Source organism: Podarcis filfolensis (assembly GCF_964270895.1).
Source record: "Podarcis filfolensis genome assembly, chromosome: 13".
Lineage (NCBI taxonomy): Eukaryota > Metazoa > Chordata > Lepidosauria > Squamata > Lacertidae > Podarcis > Podarcis filfolensis.
Window position 1 is genome coordinate 36,044,311 of NC_139615.1, and position 22,046 is coordinate 36,066,356.

General features: G+C 45.6%; 2 protein-coding genes across 12 annotated transcripts in view; one reads left to right on the top strand and one right to left on the bottom strand.

The window, feature by feature from the left end:
• The first annotated feature begins 468 nt into the window (after positions 1-468).
• NOSIP (nitric oxide synthase interacting protein) lies at positions 469-14,659 on the top strand. Of its 5 annotated transcripts, none has more exons than XM_083583398.1 (9): positions 469-586; positions 3,063-3,180; positions 4,024-4,129; positions 4,931-5,012; positions 6,148-6,289; positions 8,050-8,156; positions 10,947-11,134; positions 12,411-12,519; positions 14,297-14,659. In XM_083583398.1, exons 1-9 carry the CDS (start codon positions 476-478, stop codon positions 14,366-14,368), a joined length of 1,035 nt encoding a protein of 344 aa, XP_083439524.1. In that variant the 5' UTR covers positions 469-475; the 3' UTR covers positions 14,369-14,659. The 5 variants fall into 5 exon arrangements, with proteins under 5 accessions (XP_083439524.1, XP_083439523.1, XP_083439526.1 ...); XM_083583397.1 differs by having other exon boundaries at positions 474-586; positions 3,067-3,180; XM_083583400.1 differs by having other exon boundaries at positions 520-554.
• A 1,046-nt stretch (positions 14,660-15,705) lies between these two features.
• RCN3 (reticulocalbin 3) overlaps positions 15,706-22,046 on the bottom strand; it is a 29,224-nt gene continuing 22,883 nt past the window's right edge. For 4 of the 7 annotated variants that reach the window (XM_083583387.1, XM_083583385.1, XM_083583383.1 and 1 more), the window contains exons 5-7: positions 21,098-21,158; positions 19,889-20,088; positions 15,706-15,864 (exon numbers count right to left, since the gene is read on the bottom strand). In XM_083583387.1, the coding sequence (XP_083439513.1) occupies positions 15,754-15,864; positions 19,889-20,088; positions 21,098-21,158 (372 nt within the window). In that variant the 3' untranslated portion in view covers positions 15,706-15,753. Of the gene's footprint in view, positions 16,704-19,888; positions 20,089-21,097; positions 21,159-22,046 lie in introns of all 7 variants that reach the window. The other 3 variants (XM_083583389.1, XM_083583386.1, XM_083583384.1) reach the window with 1 other exon arrangement.

Consider the following 22,046-nt stretch of genomic DNA (forward strand, 5'->3'; position numbering starts at 1 on the left):
AGAAATAAGGGGGGGTAGCCGGAAGGAGCTTTGCACCACGGCGCCGGATATGCTTGACGGCCCTGAAATGACTAAACCACCACAACAACATAAGAACCACTGCATTAAATGGGGTACGCCCAGTGCATAGGACTGCCACATATATATGAACTGTATATGTGTGTGTGTTCAATACTTTTCTCATATATATATATACACACAGTTTATGAAAAGTATATATATTATATATGTATTCATACATACGTGTGTGCATATGTATAAGGAATACATTCACACATATATGTGTGCGTGTATATATATATATGTGTGTGTGTGTGTGTGTGTGTCTTTCTCTTTCTCTCCCTCCCTCCCTCCCTGAAGGCATTAAACAATAATAAGCCTCGGCTTATGGCCTCCTTTCTGCAGATGAACCTCAACGCCGCGGCCCTTCTGCCTCCCGCACCTTGTTTCCTCCGTGACGGGAACGCTTTGGCTAATGCACAGCTCCAGAGCTGCAGGACTTCAAAGTACTTCCGGAGGTTGTGCACTTCCTGCTTCCGGATCCCTTGGCCGAGGTGGGGGAGAGAGAAACGTTGCCTGTTTTACGGTAAACCCCCACCCGCCCACCCCTTATGCACGGCAGAGAGGAAGGTGCACGGGTGTGGGTTGGGACCAGGAGTTGGTGGCGGGGTTGCCAAGTTTTGAACTCGTGGCTGCAGCTGTGCCTTTCGCACTGAATAATACCTGGTCTCCGCTCCTTGAAAAGCTTCGCCGGCTGAATTCCACGTATCGCTATAGATGGGGAAGGCGCAAGGGCAGGCCTGCTGTCGTCGTTTCCTAGCCAGTGATATTATTTATGAAATAATAATAATAATAATAATAATAATAATAATAATAATAATAGCAGCACAGTGATACTGGTCTAAGATTGCCAGAGGGAGGCGAGGGCAACCCTGGTTCTTGCGAGAGAAACATTGGCAGCAGAGATGGATGGAGATGGTGAAAGAGCAACTTATGTTCGTGTTTCTGGTGTTTCGGGTTGCAGGTGCAAATTAGGACTGGAAACTTGCTGGGGAAACCGACTTGGGAAGAGATGGAGCTTGTGGCGGGGGAGGGGTGAGTGGTGGGTGAGGAGTGTGCTGGCCAGGTGAAAAAGTGGCCAGGGCTCCAGCACCTGAAACCATTGCGTAGAGGAGACGGTTTAAGCGTTTGCAGCATCTCATGCAAGGTTATAGCTGCTGGCTGACATTTCACCCTTCGATATGATTAAAAAGGGTTGCATCTGGGCGCCCGGAAGGGGAGCAGGGAGGTTCACTGAGAAAGAAGGCTTACGAAGGTGCAATCAGAAGGAAGTCCCACTGAACTTTCACTTACTCCTTGGTAAGTGTGTGTGTAGGATTGCAGCCTAGGGTAAATAAGTCAGAGTACTTGTGAGCTAGATAAGGCTTTGAGCGGTAAAGCAGAACGCAGTTGTCAAATCGGTGATATTGAGGTGGGAAGTGTTTTAAAATTGGCAGAGAGGATATGGTGTAATGCAGAAGGTGTGCAAAATGGAGACCTAGTGCAGTGGCAAGGAGGAAGCTAATAATTTATGAAAGACGAAAATGTTGAGGGGTGCTATAGTGAGTTGTCAGTTGGGGTGTTTTGTGTCTTTCATTGAGGGACACTGAACTGTGAGACTTTCAGGTACTATGCTGCTTATACCTCTCCAGAACTTTTTAAGAACAGGATTCATAATGTTTATAATCCTTGTATTAATTGCTCTGCCAGGGAGTTTGAGATTTGTTGTGTGTTGGGGATTTTAAGTCAGAATGGTCTTTGGGGAAATGGGAACACAGGCAGGAATGAAGTTGTCTGGGAGCAATTTCTTGATATTAATTAGTGATATCATTTGATGTTTCTCCTGTAAGACTTAAATTCTGCCGCAGACTCTCATTCCTGTATTTGTTTGGGAATAGCAGCTAGTACTATCACTGGTAAATGCGTTTTGGGCATTTGTACAGGAAGATAGCATGGGGAGCAATTATTTCCCCACCGCTACTTGGTTTGTAAGGGAAAAGGGATTGAGGGTGATGTGGAGGCGATTCTCAAGTAGAGGGTTTTAAAAAGCTATCAGATGTTTAGATCATTTTAGTGATTGTATGCGCTGTTAGGGAGGGACCAGTGATCAAGGATGGTGGCACCTGTAGTCCAGTAACCTCTGGAGGGCCGCAGTGCCCCCCCCCCATATATAGATGCTAGCAAAATGGTTAGCTAACCTCCACTAGGTGGCAGTTGTACATCTTGTGCCATTAAACAACAGAAGAAACCCCTTCTGTTGCTGGTTTTTTAGGATGTATCTGACCTTCCCTTCTTGGGAGTGTGGCTCATAATGAATGTATTCCCCCGCCCCCATGTGAAGAGGGGTGAATTTCAGCGGTCTCAAGACTTGGTATGGCTGAGATCCTAGACTTCAAAATAAGGAGAACTTGAGAGCTGGCATCCCATGAAAGAAGGCACATCTGAGAACAACAGGCTGGGTTGTGGGACAATTGGTAGTTGATACCTTGGCATGACAGTGAGAGCTCCTTGGTATTTAGGATGAACAGGAACAAAAGAATAGACAGTTTCATCCTGTTTGTTTTAACACTGGGGAATTGCAGGAGGTGCAGCGTGTCTTTCTGGGGGGGGGGTGTAAAGCTGTACCTGTTGAAAATCACTCTGCTGCACCATAATTAAAGGTACAGGAACCCGTAGCAAAATATTTTATGAATGGGACACGAGTCTGCCTGTGGTAGATTTGGGAATATAGCGGGGGGATAGATTTAGAGATGTTAAAAGAAACATTCTTGAATATCCAGAAAGGAATCTTTGAATCCTACAGTTAAGAAGGTGGGTGCAGCCTGTTGAGCCACCCCAGGACCATTTCCTGAGCTTTCTGTCCATCTACCCCATTCCCCCCCCTTCTTAATTCTCCCCATTCCAAACCTGTGGCTCTTCTAATCTGCATCCATATCCAACACAGTCCATGAGCTTTTTTGTGTCTAGTACTGCATTGGATCAGGCCCTGACAATGTGCTTAACCAAAACATATCTTTATGAAGGTAGGGAGGAGCTGCCGGCTTCTTCCTGGATTGCCCATCTCAGCCGGTATGACGCGCCATGGCAAGAACTGCACAGCAGGAGCTGTTTATACCTACCATGAAAAGAAAAAGGACACAGGTGAGGAGGCGGCTTTCTGTAGGACTCTGGATTGAGACTTGAAGGGTGGCGGCTGTGCTGCAGGGGGAACCTTGTATTACGGTGGCAGTGGTGGAGCTGCAGGTGAGGACCCCATGATTCTGAATGGAGGGGAAGCCCTGGCTAGGTTTGGGAGAACAAGACTGTGAGTTGGGGCGACTAAAACCAGGGCTGTTGCTAGATAGGGAAGTTGAGGCAGTACTTGAATCTACAGGGGAAGCTGGGGGGGCCTTAGTGAAATCTGCAAGCCCTACTACCACCCAGCTCTCCCTAAATGTGAAAATGGTTCTCCTTCCCCGTAGCCTTCATAAAAGCAGTGGTTTAAGGGATCTACTACAAAAGCCTGGTACCAGCAGCCTCCCTTTCACCGCTATGGAATTTGAGCACTGCTCCAGGGCTAGTACAGTGAGAGAATAAAGGTCAAAACAGGGAGGCAAATCACTGGTACGTTTGCTTATAGCCAGGTGAGAATTGGGAGAAGCTCCGGGATAGTCAAGAGTATTGGGCACACCCTGTGGTCTGATTTAACACCACCCAGTGTTTCATTGAAACTCAGGTGGAAATTAAGCTATGCAACTCCAGGCTAATTCCGCCTTCTCTCTATTGCTGGAGGAGATTATGGGTTTCCAGCCCTTAAACTGTTAGCAATCAGGTGAGCAGTCCTGAGTAGGTCACTTGACAACCTGGGCTTCTCTGGGCAGATATTTTACCAACTGTTTTCCCTTTCTGGATTCAGAGATTTAGCAGAGCCGCTTAGGCAGGCAGGCTCTTTTCATTAATGCGGCCTTAATGTGACCATTCCTCCCCCCCCCCACCTTTCCCCAGCTGCCTCTGGATACGGGACCCAGAACGTCCGTCTGAGCAAAGATGCTGTCAAGGATTTTGACTGCTGCTGCCTCTCCCTGCAGCCCTGCAAGGACCCTGTTGTGACGTAAATATCTGGCAAGGCCCATGGGAGAGTGTTCAGTGTATTAAACCGGAGATCTGCTACACTACTTAACCACTTGCCTTTTTTGTAGTTCACTAATAAAGCAGTGGATCTCTAAACCTGGATCCAACATTCATGCACACACACAAAGTTGCTTCTTTCATTGACTCGCAGAGTTAAGTGAAATTATTTGTTCACTCGCTATATACGCCTGTTGAGATAATAATTATTTATGTTCTTTTTCATGCAAATTCCTGTATGGTCGTACCTTGGATCTCAAACGCCTTGGCTCCCAAACAATCAAAACCCGGAATAGAGCGTTCCAGTTTTCGAACGATTTTCGGAAGCTGAACATCTGGCACTGCTTCCGCGGCTTCCGATTAACTGCAGGAGGTTCCTGCAGCCAATCAGGAGCCGTGCTTTGGTTTCCGAATGTTTTGGAAGTCAAACGGACCTCCGGTACGGATTCCATTTAACTTCCAAGGTACGACTGTAGAGTCAAATTCTCTTCTGCCGCTGGGAAGCGGTGATTACATTCCCATTTCACAGATGGCAAATTGTGGCTAACATGTCCATAACTGAGCAGAAACTTGAACCCCAACCAAAGTCTAGTATTTATCATAGGACTATATTGTCCCCTTCTGCTGTAGAATGATATATTGGTTTGGTGGCATGACCTCCCAGGTGTATCCTTGACCTGTGGGGCTCATATGGATACTCCTATGGTGCTCTGCAGCTTGCATGGGAGCCTTTATGGAAGTGGCATTTAATTGTGATTCTTATCCTGCCTGTGTCCCTCTCCAGCCCTGATGGATACCTGTATGAGAAAGAAGCTATCTTAGAGTACATCCTGCACCAGAAAAAGGAGATTGCCCGGCAAATGAAGGTAACCAGAGAAGTGGCTAGTATGCTAATCTGAAGAGCCAGATTTGTATGTTCACAGCTGTCAGCTGGTTTAATAGATGGGTGAGAGAGCACTGCATCAATATTTTACGAAAGGGGAGGAGGTGGCACTCAAGAGAACTGGTAAAATGAAATATATATGCCAAGCCACATGGAAACCAGGCTAGTTGAAGTAGAGATCTTTTTAATCTGTGTGTTTGTTTTCTCCCCTGCCTCCAAGGAGCTCAGGATGGGGCTTCCATCTTTGTTAAGAACCTGTGTGAAATAGGCTCGCCTCATGCAGCACCCTTCCTTTGGGGATGCTCTCCTGTGTGCCTTGCTTCTGACACAGTGCAAGACAGCCATATAGGGCAGGGAAGAGGGCACTTAAAACATCATTCTTGCTCCAGTGCCTTCAACAGGAATTGCCTCTAAGAACCAGGAGCCACTGATGCCATCTGCTCAGTGGGGCCTACAAGTATAAGAGGAGGACTTCACAGAAGGGTATAACAGAAAGTGTAGTGAGAACTTTAGAACTGTGATGGTTTAAAAAGGTAAAGGGACCCCTGACCATTAGATCCAGTCGTGGATGACTCTGGGGTTGTGGCGCTCATCTCGCTTTATTGGCCGAGGGAGCCGGCGTACAGCTTCCGGGTCATGTGGCCAGCATGACTAAGCCACTTCTGGCGAACCAGAGCAGTGCATGGAAACGCCGTTTACCTGCCCGCCGGAGCGGTACCTATTTATCTACTTGCACTTTGATGTGCTTTTGAACTGCTAGGTTGGCAGGAGCAGGGACTGAGCAACGGGAGCTCACCCCGTCGTGGGGATTCAAACCGCCGACCTTCTGATCGGCAAGCCCTAGGCTCTGTGGTTTAACCCACAGCACCAATTGTTGCTTAATAGGGTGGTTTTCAAAAATTTTTTTAATGTAAAGTGCTTAAGGTGGTACTCCAAAACAGCTGAAGGCTGCTCTGTGCTTTTTGCTGATTTCTTTTCATGCCCAGTGCCTGTTCTCTCTCTTCACTTTCATCGCGTCTCTCTCACTTGGATCATAGCAAGGAGTGTGCCCCTTCCGTATTTCAGCAGGAGAGCTTTGTCTTTGTCATGACAGTTTTTATTCCTGTGCCCAACTGCAGGCCTACGAAAAGCAGAAGAATGAGAAGAAGACGGAGTTGGCGGAGTTGAGCAAGGCTGCCAAAGAGTCCAAGGTGAAGAATTTCCTCGACAAAGAGATGAGCATTGTCAGCAAACCTCTCAACCCCTTTGATCGCAAGGCGGGTAAGTGCGGAAGATTTGGGACAGGGCCGAGCGACGAAATTGTGAGAAATAAGAAAAGTGCAAAGAAAGTGAATTACACCTCCCAGTTACTCCTTAGACAGAGCCATGTACATCTTTCCTGTGCTTCATAGTAATATTTCCCCCACCCTTTTCTGTTTTGGTCCTATCTGTTCGTCAGCAATGAAGTGTTTTTAGAGATGCTCTTTGTTTTTCTTTGGGTTTTGGCAGTGCCCTAAAACACAGCACTGTGGCTCGAGTGTCGCTGGATTACATGCTGTCCACAGTTTATCTCCCATTGCCACAATCACACTTTTTTCACCCTGGTTTAAAGCTCTTCCCACATCTCCACAGCCCCCCTATTCTTTGTAGCTCTCTGGCTGTCAGCCTCTTTGAATGTTTGTCTCAAACCCACACAACTCCTCATGTGTGAAGTGAAACTCCTGGGGGAATTGTGGGTGGCCGCAATGAGGTGTGAACCCTTCTGTCAAGCATGGAGCAAAGAGGGTTGCGTGGTCCTGGGTACCTGCTGAGTTTTGTTATGGTGTTTAAAGCTTTTGCTGGGGGTTGTGGTCAACTGGACTACTAGGGTTCAGCTTCAGGGATCCCTAAGGCAGTACTGGATCCTGTCAAAAACTCAGTAGGGCAAGTCTGCAGGTGAGCTCCAGTGTCCCTAATCTTGTACAGTAGGGTTAGGGAATCTTTTTTCACTCAGAGGGCTAGATCTTTATTTCCCTGCATGCCTGCAAGCTAACTTCGACAGGTGGGTGGGGCCACCCACCTGTCATTCATCTGACATCACGATGTCTGATAGGTGGGAGGGGACTGTTCCGCTAGTGCATTCCCCACAAGGAATGAAGCAGCAGGACTGAACTTTGCTCACTAGCTGGTACAATCCTGCTCTCTTCAGGGGTCTGCTGTGTCAGCATGTTCCCTGCAGGGGACACAATGGCAAAGGGACCTGGAAACTACAACTAATCCAGAATGCGGCAGCTAGACTGGGAGTGGCCGTCGAGACCATATAACACTGAAAGACCTACATTGCTCCCAATACATTTCCAAGCACAATTCCAAGTGTTCATGTTGACCTTTAAAGCATTAAACGGCCTCAGCCCAGTGTACCTAAAGGAGCGTCTCCATCCCCATTATCCAGTCCGGACACTGAGGTCCAGCTCCGAGGGCCTTCTGGTGGTTTCTTCACTGCGAGATGCGAAGTTACAGGGAACCAGACAGAGGGCCTTCTCAGTAGTGGCGCCCACCCTGTGGAACACCCTCCCATCAGATGTCAAGGAAATAATTATCTGACTTTTAGAAGACATCTGAAGGCAGCCCTGTTCAGGGAAGTTTTTAATGTCTGATGTTTAATCACTTTTTTATTATTATCATTAATTCTGTTGGGAGCCAGCCAGAGTGGCTGGGGAAACCCAGCCAGATGGGCAGGGTATAAATAAATTATATTTATTTATTTATCTATCTATCTATCTATCTATCTATCTATCTATCTATCTATCATCTATCACTCTATCACTCTGCAGGATTGAACCTTTCCCCCTGCTTGTTGGCTGATATCCCCCAGTGGCCTCCACTGATTGGCAGGTGGCTGTGGTTTGGGAGAAATGTCCGCATGGGCCAAGACTGGCCTGCATGTTGAAGGTTTTCTGCTCCTGCTATAGAGCCATGTCTTCCCACACACTACCTTAGATTTTCACCTCTTTCTTGGGAAACTATGGGACTTAATAACTGCCCTGTTCTGTGGATTACAGGAGATGCTCAGCCTGGACCCAGCAATGAAGACAAGGCCAAACAGCTGCCCAGCTTTTGGATTCCTTCGCTGACCCCAGAGGCCAAGACCAAAGTCATTCCGAAGCCAGTGAGTTCCTTTTGTCATTCCTTTTCCCGGCTCACGCATTGCCCCGTCTTCCTTAGGGAGCGTCTGCACTACAAATTTAAACCAATTTACCTGTCACAGTGTCTCCAACACACCCAGAAAAATGAAACTCTTGGAACAGAGAACTTCTGTCATGGTCACAAAACTGCACTTCCAGAGTTCTTGGGAGAAGTCCTGAGGCATTAACTGCATTGAGCTGGTTGCTGTCTTTGAGATTAGGAAGATAGTGTCTTGCAGTTGAGATGGTCCTTTTTTGTCATTTGGTTTTTCCCTCCTGTGTGGCTATGGAGATGAAAGGTATTGAAATTGAAATACTTTATTGTCAGTTGTATACAGTGAGATTACACGAGCACCCCCCACTCAGCTCTCTTAGTCTTAATTCCCCTCGTTTACTGACGCACACCCACCCACCCCGAAAGTCAGTTGCCCTGTTGTTATCTTTTCATTCAGCAGCCTAACAGCCCATGGATAGAAGCTGTTCTTTACCCTGTTGGTGCGACTAATCATGCTTCTATATCTTCTGTCTCATGGCAGGAGATCGAGAAAGTGCTGGCCATGGTGTGAATCATCCCTGAGAATTTTCCTCACTCTCCTGAGGCAGTGTTCTTCCGCTATTTCATCCAGCGGATTCACGTGACGGCCCATAATATCTTGTGCTGTATTCACCACCCTCTGTAGGCACTTCCTATCAGTTCATGTCAAACCAGCGTACCACACCATGATGCAGTATGAAAGGACACTTTCTATTGTAGACCGGTAGAAGGAAATAATCAAATCAGAAGGTCGAAGTAGTGTATTCCGCTGCTGTGAAGCTGGCAGCACAACACATATGTCTACTAAGAAGTAAATGCAGTTAATTTCATGGAGGCTTACTCCTAGGTGAGCGAGTACAGGATGCAGCCTAAGAGTGTTCTGCAGGGATGATGGAAGCTGAAGTTCAGCAACATCTGCAGAGCCATAGGCTTTTCACTTCCGATGTATTATGGTGAGCAGCAGCAAAGGATTGGGTTGGGTAACCTGCACCTTCAAAGGTACCCAGGAAGCTCCACCCAGTCCCAGTAATGTGAGCTGGAAAATTTTCCCCAACAGGACATTTTGCTGCTACACTTTTCTATGAACATCTTTGATTTCTGAAAATGCATTGTTTCCTAAAATTTGTTTGTAATATAATGGATACAATTCTAGTAAAACTACGCAGTTTCAAAACTGGAATTAACTCCCCCCCCCCCAGATGACCAACCGTATTATTTAATTAGCTGACTACACAGCTGTCTGTTGACAAACCAATTTCCAATGCAATGCTTTCTTCTTTTACTTCCTTATAATGTTTACTTTTTATGCTGTTCAGCTGACGTGTCTTAAAAGTGATTCAATTAAAACAATTTCCTACCAAAACTTGTAATTTGCTCAACCATCTAAACCACATAAAATCTACTCTCTTGATTTCCACCCCCCCCCCCAATAAAATATTTCAGCTACGGTACTTTTGGCTATGGGGGGGTTGGGAGAATGAGATATAGTGCATACTTTTAATTTTAGATTTGATTACTAAAGCCAAATGAAACACTAAACTAGATCGTAATAAATTTTAGTATCAGAAGAAAATTCCCAGAAAATGTTCTGATACCTCTGATTTTTGTAAAACCCACATCTCACCTTTTTTCAGCATTTAAAGTCATGACTGTTAGATTTCATCACTATTTCCCCATTCTTTTTATACAAAATGATAATATAAGTAACTTGCATCGTACTCTTACTTTACTTGCATGGGGTGAGGAATAAATAAATAAATGGGGAGAGGAGGAAACTCACTTTCCAGTTACAGTCGTACCTTGGTTTCCGAACAGCTTAGTTCTCGAACGTTTTGGCTCCCGTATTCCACAAACCCATGTTCTGGTTTGACAATTATTTTTGGAAGCTGAATGTCCAATGGGGCTTCTGTGGCTTCCGATTGGCTGCAGGAGCTTCCTGCAGCCAATCAGAAGCTGCGCTTTGGTTTCTGAATGTTTTGGAAGTTGAATGGACTTCCAGAATGGATTCCATTTGACTTCCAAGGTACGACTGTATTTGTTTCCCCAACCCACCTGCACACTGCTGTGATTGCAGGCTTACTCAGCCCTCACATTTCCTTTCCAAAGCCAGGTAAACAGCCCTCCACCTTGCAGAGGCAGGGGGCCAGTTCCAGGAGTCCCTGGTTTTATGGTTTTCTGCATGGACCTCCAGAACCAAACCCTCACATAAGATGCAAGTTACCTGTATTAAGGTTTAAGCCGAAATAATTTTTTCCAACCATGCATTAAGTTCCCGTTCCATCTGCTTCAAAATACTTTCATAACTTTATATTTGAATGTCCTGTGCAGGAGGTAGGGTAAGGGAGTCTTCTTATTTCTTTTTTCTTTTTTCTTTTCTGATAGATTAAAAGTTTTTTCTTTTCTGATAGATTAAAAGTTAACCTTAGGGAGGGGAAGAGTTTGGCCACGGGGAAGTTTCTGTTGAGTTTTGTTCACTTTGATCAGTGCAGGCTGGAATGTGTCCAGTTCTGATTCGCTGGCCATGAGTAGCTTCTGCTTCCAGGTTTATTCCCAGGATTTTAATATCTTGAGTCTCAAAATCTTTGGTATCTTGAATATTTGACCAAGCTCTGTAGCGTCCTGGAATTGATGGGTGTGTGTGTGTTTCAGACAGAGTGTCAATATTTGCTGTAACCCATTTGCCTCTATTGTTTCTAATTCAAACTCTGCCTCTCAACTGCTGTGCTCTTTGTCATTCTAGGACAAGTGTGTGTACTGTCCCATGAGTATGAAACCCCTGAAGTTGAAGGACCTGATCCCGGTGCATTTCACCCCAGTGGATGCTAGCGTGGATCGAGTAGGGCTGATCAACCGGCAGGACCGCTACGTGTGTGCCGTCACACGAGACATGCTTGGAAACTCTGTCCCATGTGCTGTTCTGCGTCCATCGTGAGTGATGGGATGGGACATCTCAGGGATGGGAGGTCTTCTTTTAAAAAAAGTTTTTATTTATACTTTTCAAGTTTATACATTTCATTAGTTTTACAATCAATTTAACATTTCAAAATTTGACTTCCTTCCCCCTCTTTCTGTGGTTCCTTAATTATTATTTTTTAATATCTTATACATATCCGGTTTCATTTCACTTGCTCATTTAATTATCTATTCTAAATATATGGGACACGGGTGGCGCTGTGGGTTAAACCACAGAGCCTAGGGCTTGCCGATCGGAAGGTCGGCGGTTTGATTCCCTGCAACGGGATGAGCTCCCGTTGCTCAGTCCCTGCTCCTGCCAACCTAGCAGTTCGAAAGCATGTCAAAGTGCAAGTAGATAAATAGGTACCGCTCTGGTGGGACGGTAAACGGCAATTCCATGCGCTGCTCTGGTTTCACCAGAAGCGGTTTAGTCATGCTGGCCACGTGACCCGGAAGCTGTATGCCGGCTCCCTCGGCCAATAAAGCGAGATGAGCGCCGGAACCCCAGAGTCGGCCACGACTGGACCTAATGGTCAGGGGTCCTTTTACCTTTACCTAAATATATACTCTTGTGAAACTGCAGGTTGTCACAATAATCCTGCTAATGTTTTTATCTGTTTACAGTTTATCTGTAAATATTCAGTAAACCATTTCCATTCTTTTATAAAAAGTTTGTCATCTTGATTTCTTATTCCTCTGGTAAGTTTTGCCATTTCTGCTTATTCCTTGAGTTTTTGTATCCATTCTTCCTTTGCTGGGACTTCTGCTTCTTTCCACTTTGGGGCAAGTAGCATTCTTGCTGCTATAGTAGCATACATAAATAAATTTCTATACGATTTAGGTAGTTCTGTCCCTAAAATTCCCAAAAGAAAAGCTTCTGGGGTTTTTTTTAATAAAAGTTATTTTGAACATCCTTTTCAGTTCATTGTATATAATTTCCCAGTAAACTTTAACCTTACTACAAGACCACCACACGATAAAAAGAACCTTCTTTCTCTTTACATTTCCAACATTTGTTCGATTTAGATTTATACATTTTTGCCAATTTACTTGGTGTTAGATACCAACAATATATTATTTTCATATAATTTCCCCTTAAACCCTAACATTATGTAATTTTGTAGGGGATGGGAGGTCTTCTGCATGTATGCTAGATGTGGAATAGTTGTAAGTAGCAAAGTGTGGGAATCCAGGCCTTATACTTAGCAGCAAAGAATAGGTGTGTCCTTCCTTCCTTCCTTCCCCAAAGGGGCTCTGTGGTGACTCTGGAGTGTGTGGAGAGACTCATCAAGAAGGACATGGTTGATCCAGTGAATGGAGAGAAGCTGACTGACAAGGACATCATCGTTCTACAGCGGGTGAGAGTGACTGTCTAACCTCCTTCTGCAATTCTTCATAAACTCCCAGTGCTGTATCCAAGGTGTCAAAAGGCATCATTAATTCAGGGTTGATTTCACCTTCTTAGAAATTAATCCCATCTTTACTTGTCACCTGTGGCTTTGCAAGGAAGAGCCATTCTACGATGCTGAAGCTCTTCAGCTATGCTTTAGGAATCACTTCTTCCCTGCCCCGTAGCCCTGCCCCATGTGATTGAAGCTACAGACGATCAACACATCCAAGTTTTCCTCAGTACAGTGGTGCCTTGGTTCTCAAACAACTTGGAACCTAAACACTGCTAACCCGGAAGTAAGTGCTCCGGTTTGGGAACTTTTTCAGAAGCCAAACATGCTCCGTTTTGAGTGCCACACTTCCGTTTTGAGCGTTACGCTGAGGTCTTTCTGCTTTTGCTATTTATTTTGCGTTTTTCTTTTCTTTTTGTGGCTCTTTTTTGTTTTGTTTTTGTGACTGTGCGGAACCCAGTTCAGCTACTGATTGATTGATTGTGTGACTGCAGTACATTTATAGCGTTCATTTTATGGATCAGTTGTCTTGTTAGATAGTAAACTTCATGTTAAATTGCTGTTTTAGGGGTTGTTTTTAAAAGTCTGGAACAGATTAATTTTGCCTTACTTTCTATGGGAAAGCGCGCCTTGGGTTTTGGAACGCTTTGGTTTTGGAACGGACTTCCGGAACGGATTAAGTTTGAGAACCAAGGCACCACTGTACTGTTGGCATGCTATGTTCACAGGATAACCCCCTGAACTTAGCTTCAAGCAGCACCATAAATTTACTCCAGTCATGTATTTGTTTACAGCATAAGCAATGTTCAAGATCTTTTCCGCAAGCCAAATCCAGAAGTGTTCTGCATTATTAGGGACTCCCAAACTACTTAACCCTCCCCAAAAAAAACCTAAGATATGTGAAGTGAATTTAGAGAACTCAACAGTCCTAGCCATTTCTATCCTGCAGCTTGCCAGAGATCCATAGTCTTTGAGCTGAAATTCTCTATAGTCTCCTGTGTGTCAACAAACACGATACAAAAATAAAGGGTTGTGTGCTAGTGCTAGTCATACAACCAGTTAGTTGGATACAACCCAAAGCCTTGATGATCCCTGAAATTCTGCATGCCCCGTTGCCCATTCATGAAGCTTGAAGTCACGTTAAACTGATGTTTCTGTGTTTTTAATCTTGGGCAAGCTGCAAAACATTCGTTGCCAGTGCTTTTTGACACATGGGCAATAATAATTCTGGTTGCATCTCTGCTTAGATCTTGTCATATTTTGGCCCTCATGCAACAAAAGACAAACCAAGGTTTCATAACAACATGGCAGGGGGGCACCTATGGAAGGGAGATATAAGTGGAAGGGAAGCTTTAGTTGGGAAAGATGCAGATTCAGGAGAGAGGAGAGATCACAGGAGCTCCCTGTGATGTCTGGAGGTTGTTGTTTTTTTGTAAGGGATAATGAAGGGGGAATGGTTAAGCATCCCTCTCCAGGCTCCCAGTTTCCCTTCGCAAATGCACCTCTCATATGCATTAGCATCACAAGGCGAGATTGGGAGACTCTTGCTTTGCCTTATTCATCTGGGATTTGGAATCAGGGCCCGTTGCATGGCTTCACCTGGGACTTGAGGTCCCAGAACCTCTCAACGTGTAGATAAGCGTTCAGAAGCAGAACAGAGACACTGTATGTCCCACAGGCAAAGCAAATTCCAATTTCTACAGCTGCTATCCATCCTTGTCTTCTCTTCTTCTAGGGTGGCACAGGATTTGCAGGGTCAGGCGTGGAGCTGGAGGCCAAGAAGTCCCGCCCTGTTATGCAAGCATAACATGCTCATGCGACTGTCTTTGTGGAAGAGAGGAACAGCCAGCATGCCGCTCTAGGCTGCCCAAGATGTGCTCCCTGAAAGCGACGAACATTGCATTGTTTGGACTCAGTTCAGTCTTTTCTGAGCCCTTGTTTGGATTAGTTCACGGGGCAGTTCACTTGTGTTTATATATCTCCATTCATCTTCAGTGCATTTCTGCCACTCCCTTAACCACGCAAAGTCTCGTTTCATTTTTAAGTTGATTAATGTTTTGCCACGGTGACAACGCACTTTAAAAATTCTTTGTAAACAGCACTGTGTCAGGGTGCAAGTCAGTGTCTGCTGTGTTTTGATACTTGCTCTACATGTTCAAAAGACAAGAAATGACCCCCCCCCCCAAAAAAAAACCACCAGCGCTGGTAATAAAAGCCAGAATAAATGAAGTTATTAATGCAATGACAAGGAGACTTATACAGTCTACTTGCAGTCTTATACAGGTCTACTTGGAAGTAGACCTCCTGGAGTTCAAGAACTTGCTCCCAAGTAGGGCTGAGCAATATCTGGTTTTCAGCATCATGCTAAATCACCAGCTAAACATCACAATTTACTGGTATATCACAATGCCTGAAATAAGGGTGGAGCTACGTAGAGGCATTGGCTGCCTTCATGGTTTTTTCCTGCAGTGTGACTTCTGCTGGCGCCTGCTCTTGTGATTTGCTTCCCGCTGCAGGAGGCAGGGAAAAGATGAGCGGGCAACAGGAACCGAGAGAAACATTGGCTGGCTTCACAGTTTTCCTCACGTTGTGATTTTTGCATAGAACACAACACGATTCGCTATATACTGCCAGGTAAAAAAATTATGATACCGATACTGCAACATATCGCCCAGCCTCAAGTAAGTGGGTTGTGGGCTGTTGCCTTTGTAAAATTTCAGAACTGTGGTGAACAGCTCCATCTCCATCTTAAACTGGGATGATGATTAGGAAATGTGTCCTTTTTGAAACAAACACTTCTAGGGGGGTGGGGGTGGGGAAGAGCTCCAGTGGTGTAGTGGTTAAGAGTGGTAGACTTGTAATCTGGTGAAGCGGGTTCACTTCCCCGCTCCTCCACATGCAGCTGCTGGGTGACCTTGGGCTAGTCACACTTCTCTGAAGTCTCTCAGCCTCACTCACCTCACAGAGTGTTTGTTGTAGGGGAGGAAGGAAAAGGAGAATGTTAGCTGCTTTGAGACTCCTTCGGGTAGTGATAAAGCGGGATATCAAATCCAAACTCTCTCCAAACTCTTAGTCCTACGGAGCCTTATTCTCCCTTTGGCCCTCCACATTAAGTCTTTCCATACCACATAAAAATCAAGGAGAGGGTGGGGAATAGTTTTATTAATAATCCAGAGTGTTACAGTCATGAGGTCACAGCTCTTGGTGGCCCTTCAGCGTCTTGACTGCTTCTTCATAGTCTTTGGCGCTGGCGATACTTTGCCGAAGAAACTCCACAAACTCCTCCCGCGAAAGCTTGCCATCCTAGAGAGGAAGGGGAAACAGAGAGGAACCACAGAACCTCAAGAGAGCGATGCTTAATCCAAGTCACAGCGCGAACTAGACATTGCAACGCAGCTGCAGGCAACACGCCCGCGACTGGTTTTACATCAACGAAAAGTAGCTTGTGGGAGGAGATTTAGTACGCGCTACTAGCTGTTGGTTTTCTGCTCTCAGTCGACCCTCTTCAGGTCATCTGCACCCTTAAGAGGGTCCCAGATGAGTGTTAGAAAGGGGAAATGGGCTTGTGGGAAGCACTGTGTTTGTGTGTGTTAGAATTTTGCCCCTTAGAGAAGCAGGAGCAGGAGCCTATCTGAGGGAGTCAGTGGGTCCCTTGAGATCCGCAAACATTGAACACAATATTAGCCCTTGCAGAATAGATTGAATGCCACAATAGCCAGGGGAGGTGGGCTGAGCATAACGTTTAAGCTGCCGCCTTTTGTTTGTCCTTTGGAGTGTAAGACACAATTTTGTAGTGTAGCAAGCTTCACAGTGCTTTGTCGAGGTGGGAGTGTGCAGGCGAGCGGGAATGGAGTGTAAAAGAAAACCCACCCAGGTATGCCAGCCACCACTAGGTTTCTCAGAAAGCTTAAGCAGGCCCTCATACCAATAAATAAGAACAAAATTTCCTTCTGGAGTGTGCTTTGTCCCCCACCCCACCCCTTGGCCCTCAGTTGCGGGAGGATGCCCTAGTGTACGTTCCCCTCCCGCTCGGATCACAGCTCGTCATGATCCTTTGTCAAGTCTTCGCCATAGTTGGTGGCCTGGCTCCCCACAAACATGTTCCAATTGTCCAAAATCTCTTCCTTGGTTATTTTGTCATCCTGCGATGGGGAAGGAAAGGGAGGAGGAGAGAGAGAGAGAGAGAAAAGGGAGGCAAGCAGAGAAGGACAGAATTACAACCCAATTAACACCCCTGGTAATTTTATTCTGAACTCCCCACCCCTAAATTGCATTTGCCTTGTTAGTCAATTACGTATTAAGGGACTCGATTATTGGAATCATTCGAGTTGCCTGTTCAAGATTTGAAGGAAGATGAGAGAAAACAGGAATGTCACCATCACACTTAATAGTCCCTAGCTATGTCACACACACCATTCAACAACCAGGAAATACAGAAAGAACTTTGTATAAAACTTCTACCCTTCCCTCATTTTGAGACTTACTGCAATCCTATGTGCGTGCTTTGAGAATGTGGGCAATCCTATGTGTGTAGGATTTGTTCCTAGGTTAAGTGTGTCCAGCAGGGATGGGGAACCTGCAGCCCTCCAGGTGTTGCTAGACTACAACTCTCATCGGCCCCAGCCAGCAGTCAGGGACGATGGAATTGTTGGGAATCTGAATACGTGCAGCTACTCACACAGTGTCAATTAAGGTTTGGCAGACAGCCAAAAGGTCACATGAAGGAGTAAGTCTGCCTGGTGATAACAAAGGCATGGAGACAGCTCCCTGACTGGTCAAGCTCTCTCAAAGGAGTGATAATTAATGGCCCACTAACTGGAATGTTAGTTCAGTGTTCTGTAGTTCAGTGTGGGAGTTGTGAGTCGTGTATGAGAGAGCTAGCTAAAGATCCGTGTTCTGTTCTTGTAAATAGTCCACTGTATATAATAAACACCTAACTACAAGTTCCTGGTTCCTGCTTCGTCTATCCTGTCTGCAGCCAAATCGCCAATTGCTTCCGTGGATTCTGCGTGTACTCTGCTAGGTCTGGCTAATGTACTGCAACTAGTCGGAAAGTTGCGAAACACCAAATAGGTTTTGCCAATAGGAATGGAGTAATCAGCATTTGCAGGGCCACAGATTCCCCATTCCTTGTGTATGGGATTGTATATATAGGTCCTTAGATAAACTCTGGAATTTCACTACAATATGCAGAGATGGCCACCAACTTGGGCAGCTGTAAAAGGGGGGCTAGTCTTACCCTCTGTGAATTCTACCTAACAATGCCCACAAGTCCTGATGGCTATATTAGAGGCAGCGTGTCTCAAATACCAGTTGTTGGGATCAAAGACAGGAGAGCACTATTCACTCATGCCCTGCTTGGGAGACTTCCCATGGGCATATGGCTGGCCAGTGTGTGAACAGAAGCCTTCGGTCCGATCTAGCAGGGCTGCAGTCCTTTACTAACCTACCTGGTTATACACTGCACTGAACTCCATGGGACGTACACCTGTGTAGGCATGTATTTTTCTTGGAGGAAGAGTATTGTGGAGGGTGGTCTAAGGGTTGCTAATTCGGTTACATGCAAGCTTCCCTCCTGCCTCTTTATATAATGGACAACTTGGGAGAGGAACTTGGGCAGCTTCCCACAGCCTTGGACAAAATGTCCACTATATTGGAAGGCAGACAGATTATGCTTCCTCCTAAATCCTCAATGTTCCGATTTAACTCTTTACAAATTTAGGGCTAGATTTAATTGCCTTCCTTCTGTTGTTCTAGATGACTGTTTTGGGGTACTAATACATGTTTTGGGGTATTAACACATGCTCAATTTGTATGCAACTTTTACAGAGATAAGCGAAATAGGTTGTTTATTCCTGTCCTATTAAAATAGCCAGGAAGGACTTTTGAATGGTATTTAGCTTATATATTTGTCTGGCATGAACAACATTGCTAGATTTCTTTCTGCTGCAAAGACCCGTAAAGGGAATTCGGTATTTTAACTGTACCTTAGTTTGCTTCTGTCCTTAGTTTGTATAAGTACCATATATTTTTAACTATGTGCAGAGTTTAAAAAAACCCTGTATGGTTATCACTTGTTTTTACCAGGTCTGTGACAGCCTGATAAAATTTGTATTGCATTTTAAGCCCAGCAGAATAGTTTGCTCCCCATCAAGAGATACTGCAACCCCAAGTGCAAGAAAGCTATTTGAGATCCTGTGTTCTACTCTCCCTTGGGCAGAAGTGCAGAGGCTTTCAGCAGAGGGTACCAAAAAGATATTTTCAAAGCATAGTTAGTCCAAATATTAATGAGCTCATTTGAGGGGCAAATTGAAAATCTCCCTCCTTAGGATGAAATCCGTTTCTTGTCTGACGTTGGGGAACTGGGGGGAAAAAAACCCATCAAAGGCAGGACTGAACACTGTTGATCTAGATTTCCTGCTCCAGAAACTGGCTTTGTTTATAGCCTTGAGCCACTTACCAAAATGGGATACTCAAACAGGAAAGCTCTCCCTTGCTAGTCAAAACTGAGCCAAACCTGTACCCATAGATAGAGTTTGACTGTGTGCTTTCTCCCCAGATCAAGCCCATTAGCTTTGACTTTCCAGAGATAAGAAATATGTTCTGTGGTTGCTTAGCAACCACAGACCCATTTCCATCTTCCTCAAACCGAGAAATACAGCCTCTGGTTTGAGGCAGAATGGCTATGACAAGCAACAGCAGGAGTTCTGGCTAGGCCAGGGTCAGGAATGGTGAGGCAACCCCCCCCCCAAAAAAAAATGGTTCTCCCTTCATTCGGATGAGAAAGTATGGGGGTGGCAGCTCTAGCTGTCAAGAGTCTTGCTTCTGTTTTTATGTAAGAAAGGCAACTATGGAAGTAGGGAATTTCGAGTGGGGAATGTACCTAGGGGAGGGGTGCTTAATCCTTCCCCTACCTGCCATTTCTCTGCTTCTGCTCATCTCCACCAAATGGGCTCGCTCCCCTGCAGCGTTCTAAAGGTGCAGGCATATAGACAACCCCATGGGAAGCAAGCACAATTTGGAAGCAGAGAAATAGCTGGTGGGGAAAGGATTAAGCATCCCTTCTGCTGAGACTCATCCATTCTAAATTCCCACTTACAGGACAGGAGATTTAGAATGAAAGTCACCCTATCAGTACTAGGACTTAAAAAGCTTCAGCTCATGTTACCTGCACATAGGTGTTCATCTCTCCTGTTCTAATACTTCACCCCATCCAACTCTGCCTGTAACTCACCCATCTTTCTCTCTTTTCCTTGTCTACTAACAGCAAAACAATCCTAGTGCCTTCCCCCTCTGGTTTCCTTTCCGTGCCTGGTTCTACCCTCACCTTATCCTTGTCCGACTCGATAAGGAGGTGCTTTGACTCCACCTCGGCGTGGTCATAGTCTGTTGGCAAGATCCAGTGCCCGATCTCCTCCCGATCCATTTTGCCATCTTTGTTGAGGTCCCGGAAATCCAAGAACTGTTGACGTTCTGTCTTCACCCAGTCAGGTTCGGGCTCCCCTGTTTCAGGACTGTACATGTCGCCTGGTCAGAAGATAGAAAACAGTTTGGTGTAGTGGTTAGCGTGTTAAGACTAGGACGCGGAAGACAGCGGTTCAAATCCCAACTCTGCCAAGAAGCTAACTGGGTGACTTTGGGCTGCTCACAGTCTCTCTCATCCTACCCTCACAGGGTTATTGTGAGAATGAAATTGGGGAGGGAATGCATACCACTTTGAGATCTTTGGAGGAAAAATGGGATATCAATGGTAATAATAAGCAAAATAAATAAATGTGTTATTTTTCTAAAAGACAGTTGCCACCATTATTTGGGAAGACCAAAGCAAGTGGCCCCTCTCTCAAGTCAACCAAGTCCTTGTTCAATAAGGGGCAGGGAGAAGACAACCTTTTCCCTCTCCCCATAAGAAACCTGCACCAGAGAAACCAACAACTTAGATGAGAGAGCAAAAGGGCTGGACAATGACTTTGGACAACAGTGGCACTGTTTAATAGCATATATGAAAATGGAGGACGGCCTTTCACAACTACAGGCTACACTCAGCATGATTTGGAAAGACTGACTCGATTCGTCTTAGCAAATCAGCTAAGCTACACGTTCTACCAGATTTGGGAGGTTTTCTGTGTTGCCGTTCCTACTGTATAGGCTCCTCCAGGTGGCATTCTATTCAACACTCATCATCTTGATTTACTTGCACAATGCTTATGCGTAGGTTAGACCTTGCCCTGTCTTCACTGAACATTTTGTTGTGGTTCTATGGCAGTAAGCATTCTTCTCGATTTGCTTGTGGGGTGTTTACATGTATTCTCATTTATCATTTCTTCACCCTACTTTTCCATGCCATTTCCTTGTCGCTTCAAACTGCAAAATTTCTGTAGTTGTTGATTCCCTCCTGCAGAATGCTGACAGTCTGGCAGCACCCTACTAAATAATAAGAATTATGCTCTGTCCTACGACCAGGGCACTTTCCTAGGAGTCAAATTAGGCGGGTGAGCAAAGAAAGAAATGCTGTGCATTCACAGCCCTTCCATCTTACCAAGATATTCTTCTACTTCGACAAAGCCATCCCCGTTCTTGTCGATGTCCTCAATGGTTTCCTGCAGGGCGGAAAGGAAAGCAGCTTATACCAGTGTGGTGGATCATGATAAAAGGAGATACATCTTCCTCCCCACAGAGACCTGTGCATGGAGGACACCAGAGCCCTGCCAAACTCAAGAAATAACAGCAACCGTTGCAAGAGGTGATTTGTAATCATTGCTGCTGTTTGGTATGGGACGTCCGCAGCAATGTGGGAAGGTCCTGAAAAGTGAATGGGGTGGAGGACTAGAGGGTTTCTTGCTATGCAGAATTGAGACCATTCTCGCCACTTGCTCCATCCAGTTTAGTATTGCTTGCTCTGACTGGCAGGGTCTCAGGCGGGGTTCTTTGCCAGCCTTGCCTTGAGATGGCAGAGAGATTGAACTTGGGACCTTCTGCCAAAGTGCTCTGCTACTGAGCCACAGCTGCTTTCCACCTGCTTTAGCAGCTCACCTAGAAGGACGTTGTGGTAGTGGTGGGGTAAAGTAAAGGTATTGGGACCCCTGACCATTAGGTCCAGCCGTGACCGACTCTGGGTTTGCGGCGCTCATCTCGCTTTATTGGCTGATGGAGCCGGTGTACAGCTTCCGGGTCATGTGGCCAGCATGAGTAAGCCACTTCTGGCGAACCGAGCAGCACACGGAAATGCCGTTTACCTTCCCCCGGAGCGGTACCTATTTATCTACTTGCACTTTGACGTACTTTTGAATTGCTAGGTTGGCAGGAGCAGGGACCGAGCAACGGGAGCTCACCCCATGGCGGGGATTCGAACTGCCGACCTTCTGATTGGCAAGTCCTAGGCTCTGTGGTTTAACCCACAGCACCACCAGAGTCCCAGTGGTGGGGTAGCCTCCCCCCCCCAAAAGTCGTGGCTAGTTGTGGAGAGGAAAAAAGAGGTTTTGGACTGG

What these genes read in the sequence shown, in the direction of transcription:
- NOSIP (XM_083583398.1), top strand. Translation starts at nt 476, where the DNA reads ATGCACAGCTCCAGAGCTGCAGGACTTCAAAGTACTTCCGGAGGTTGT. An exon ending in TGAAAAGAAAAAGGACACAG is followed by an intron (nt 3,181 to 4,023) that starts GTGAGGAGGCGG and finishes ACCTTTCCCCAG; the next exon opens with CTGCCTCTGGATACGGGACC. An exon ending in CCAAAGTCATTCCGAAGCCA is followed by an intron (nt 8,157 to 10,946) that starts GTGAGTTCCTTT and finishes TTGTCATTCTAG; the next exon opens with GACAAGTGTGTGTACTGTCC.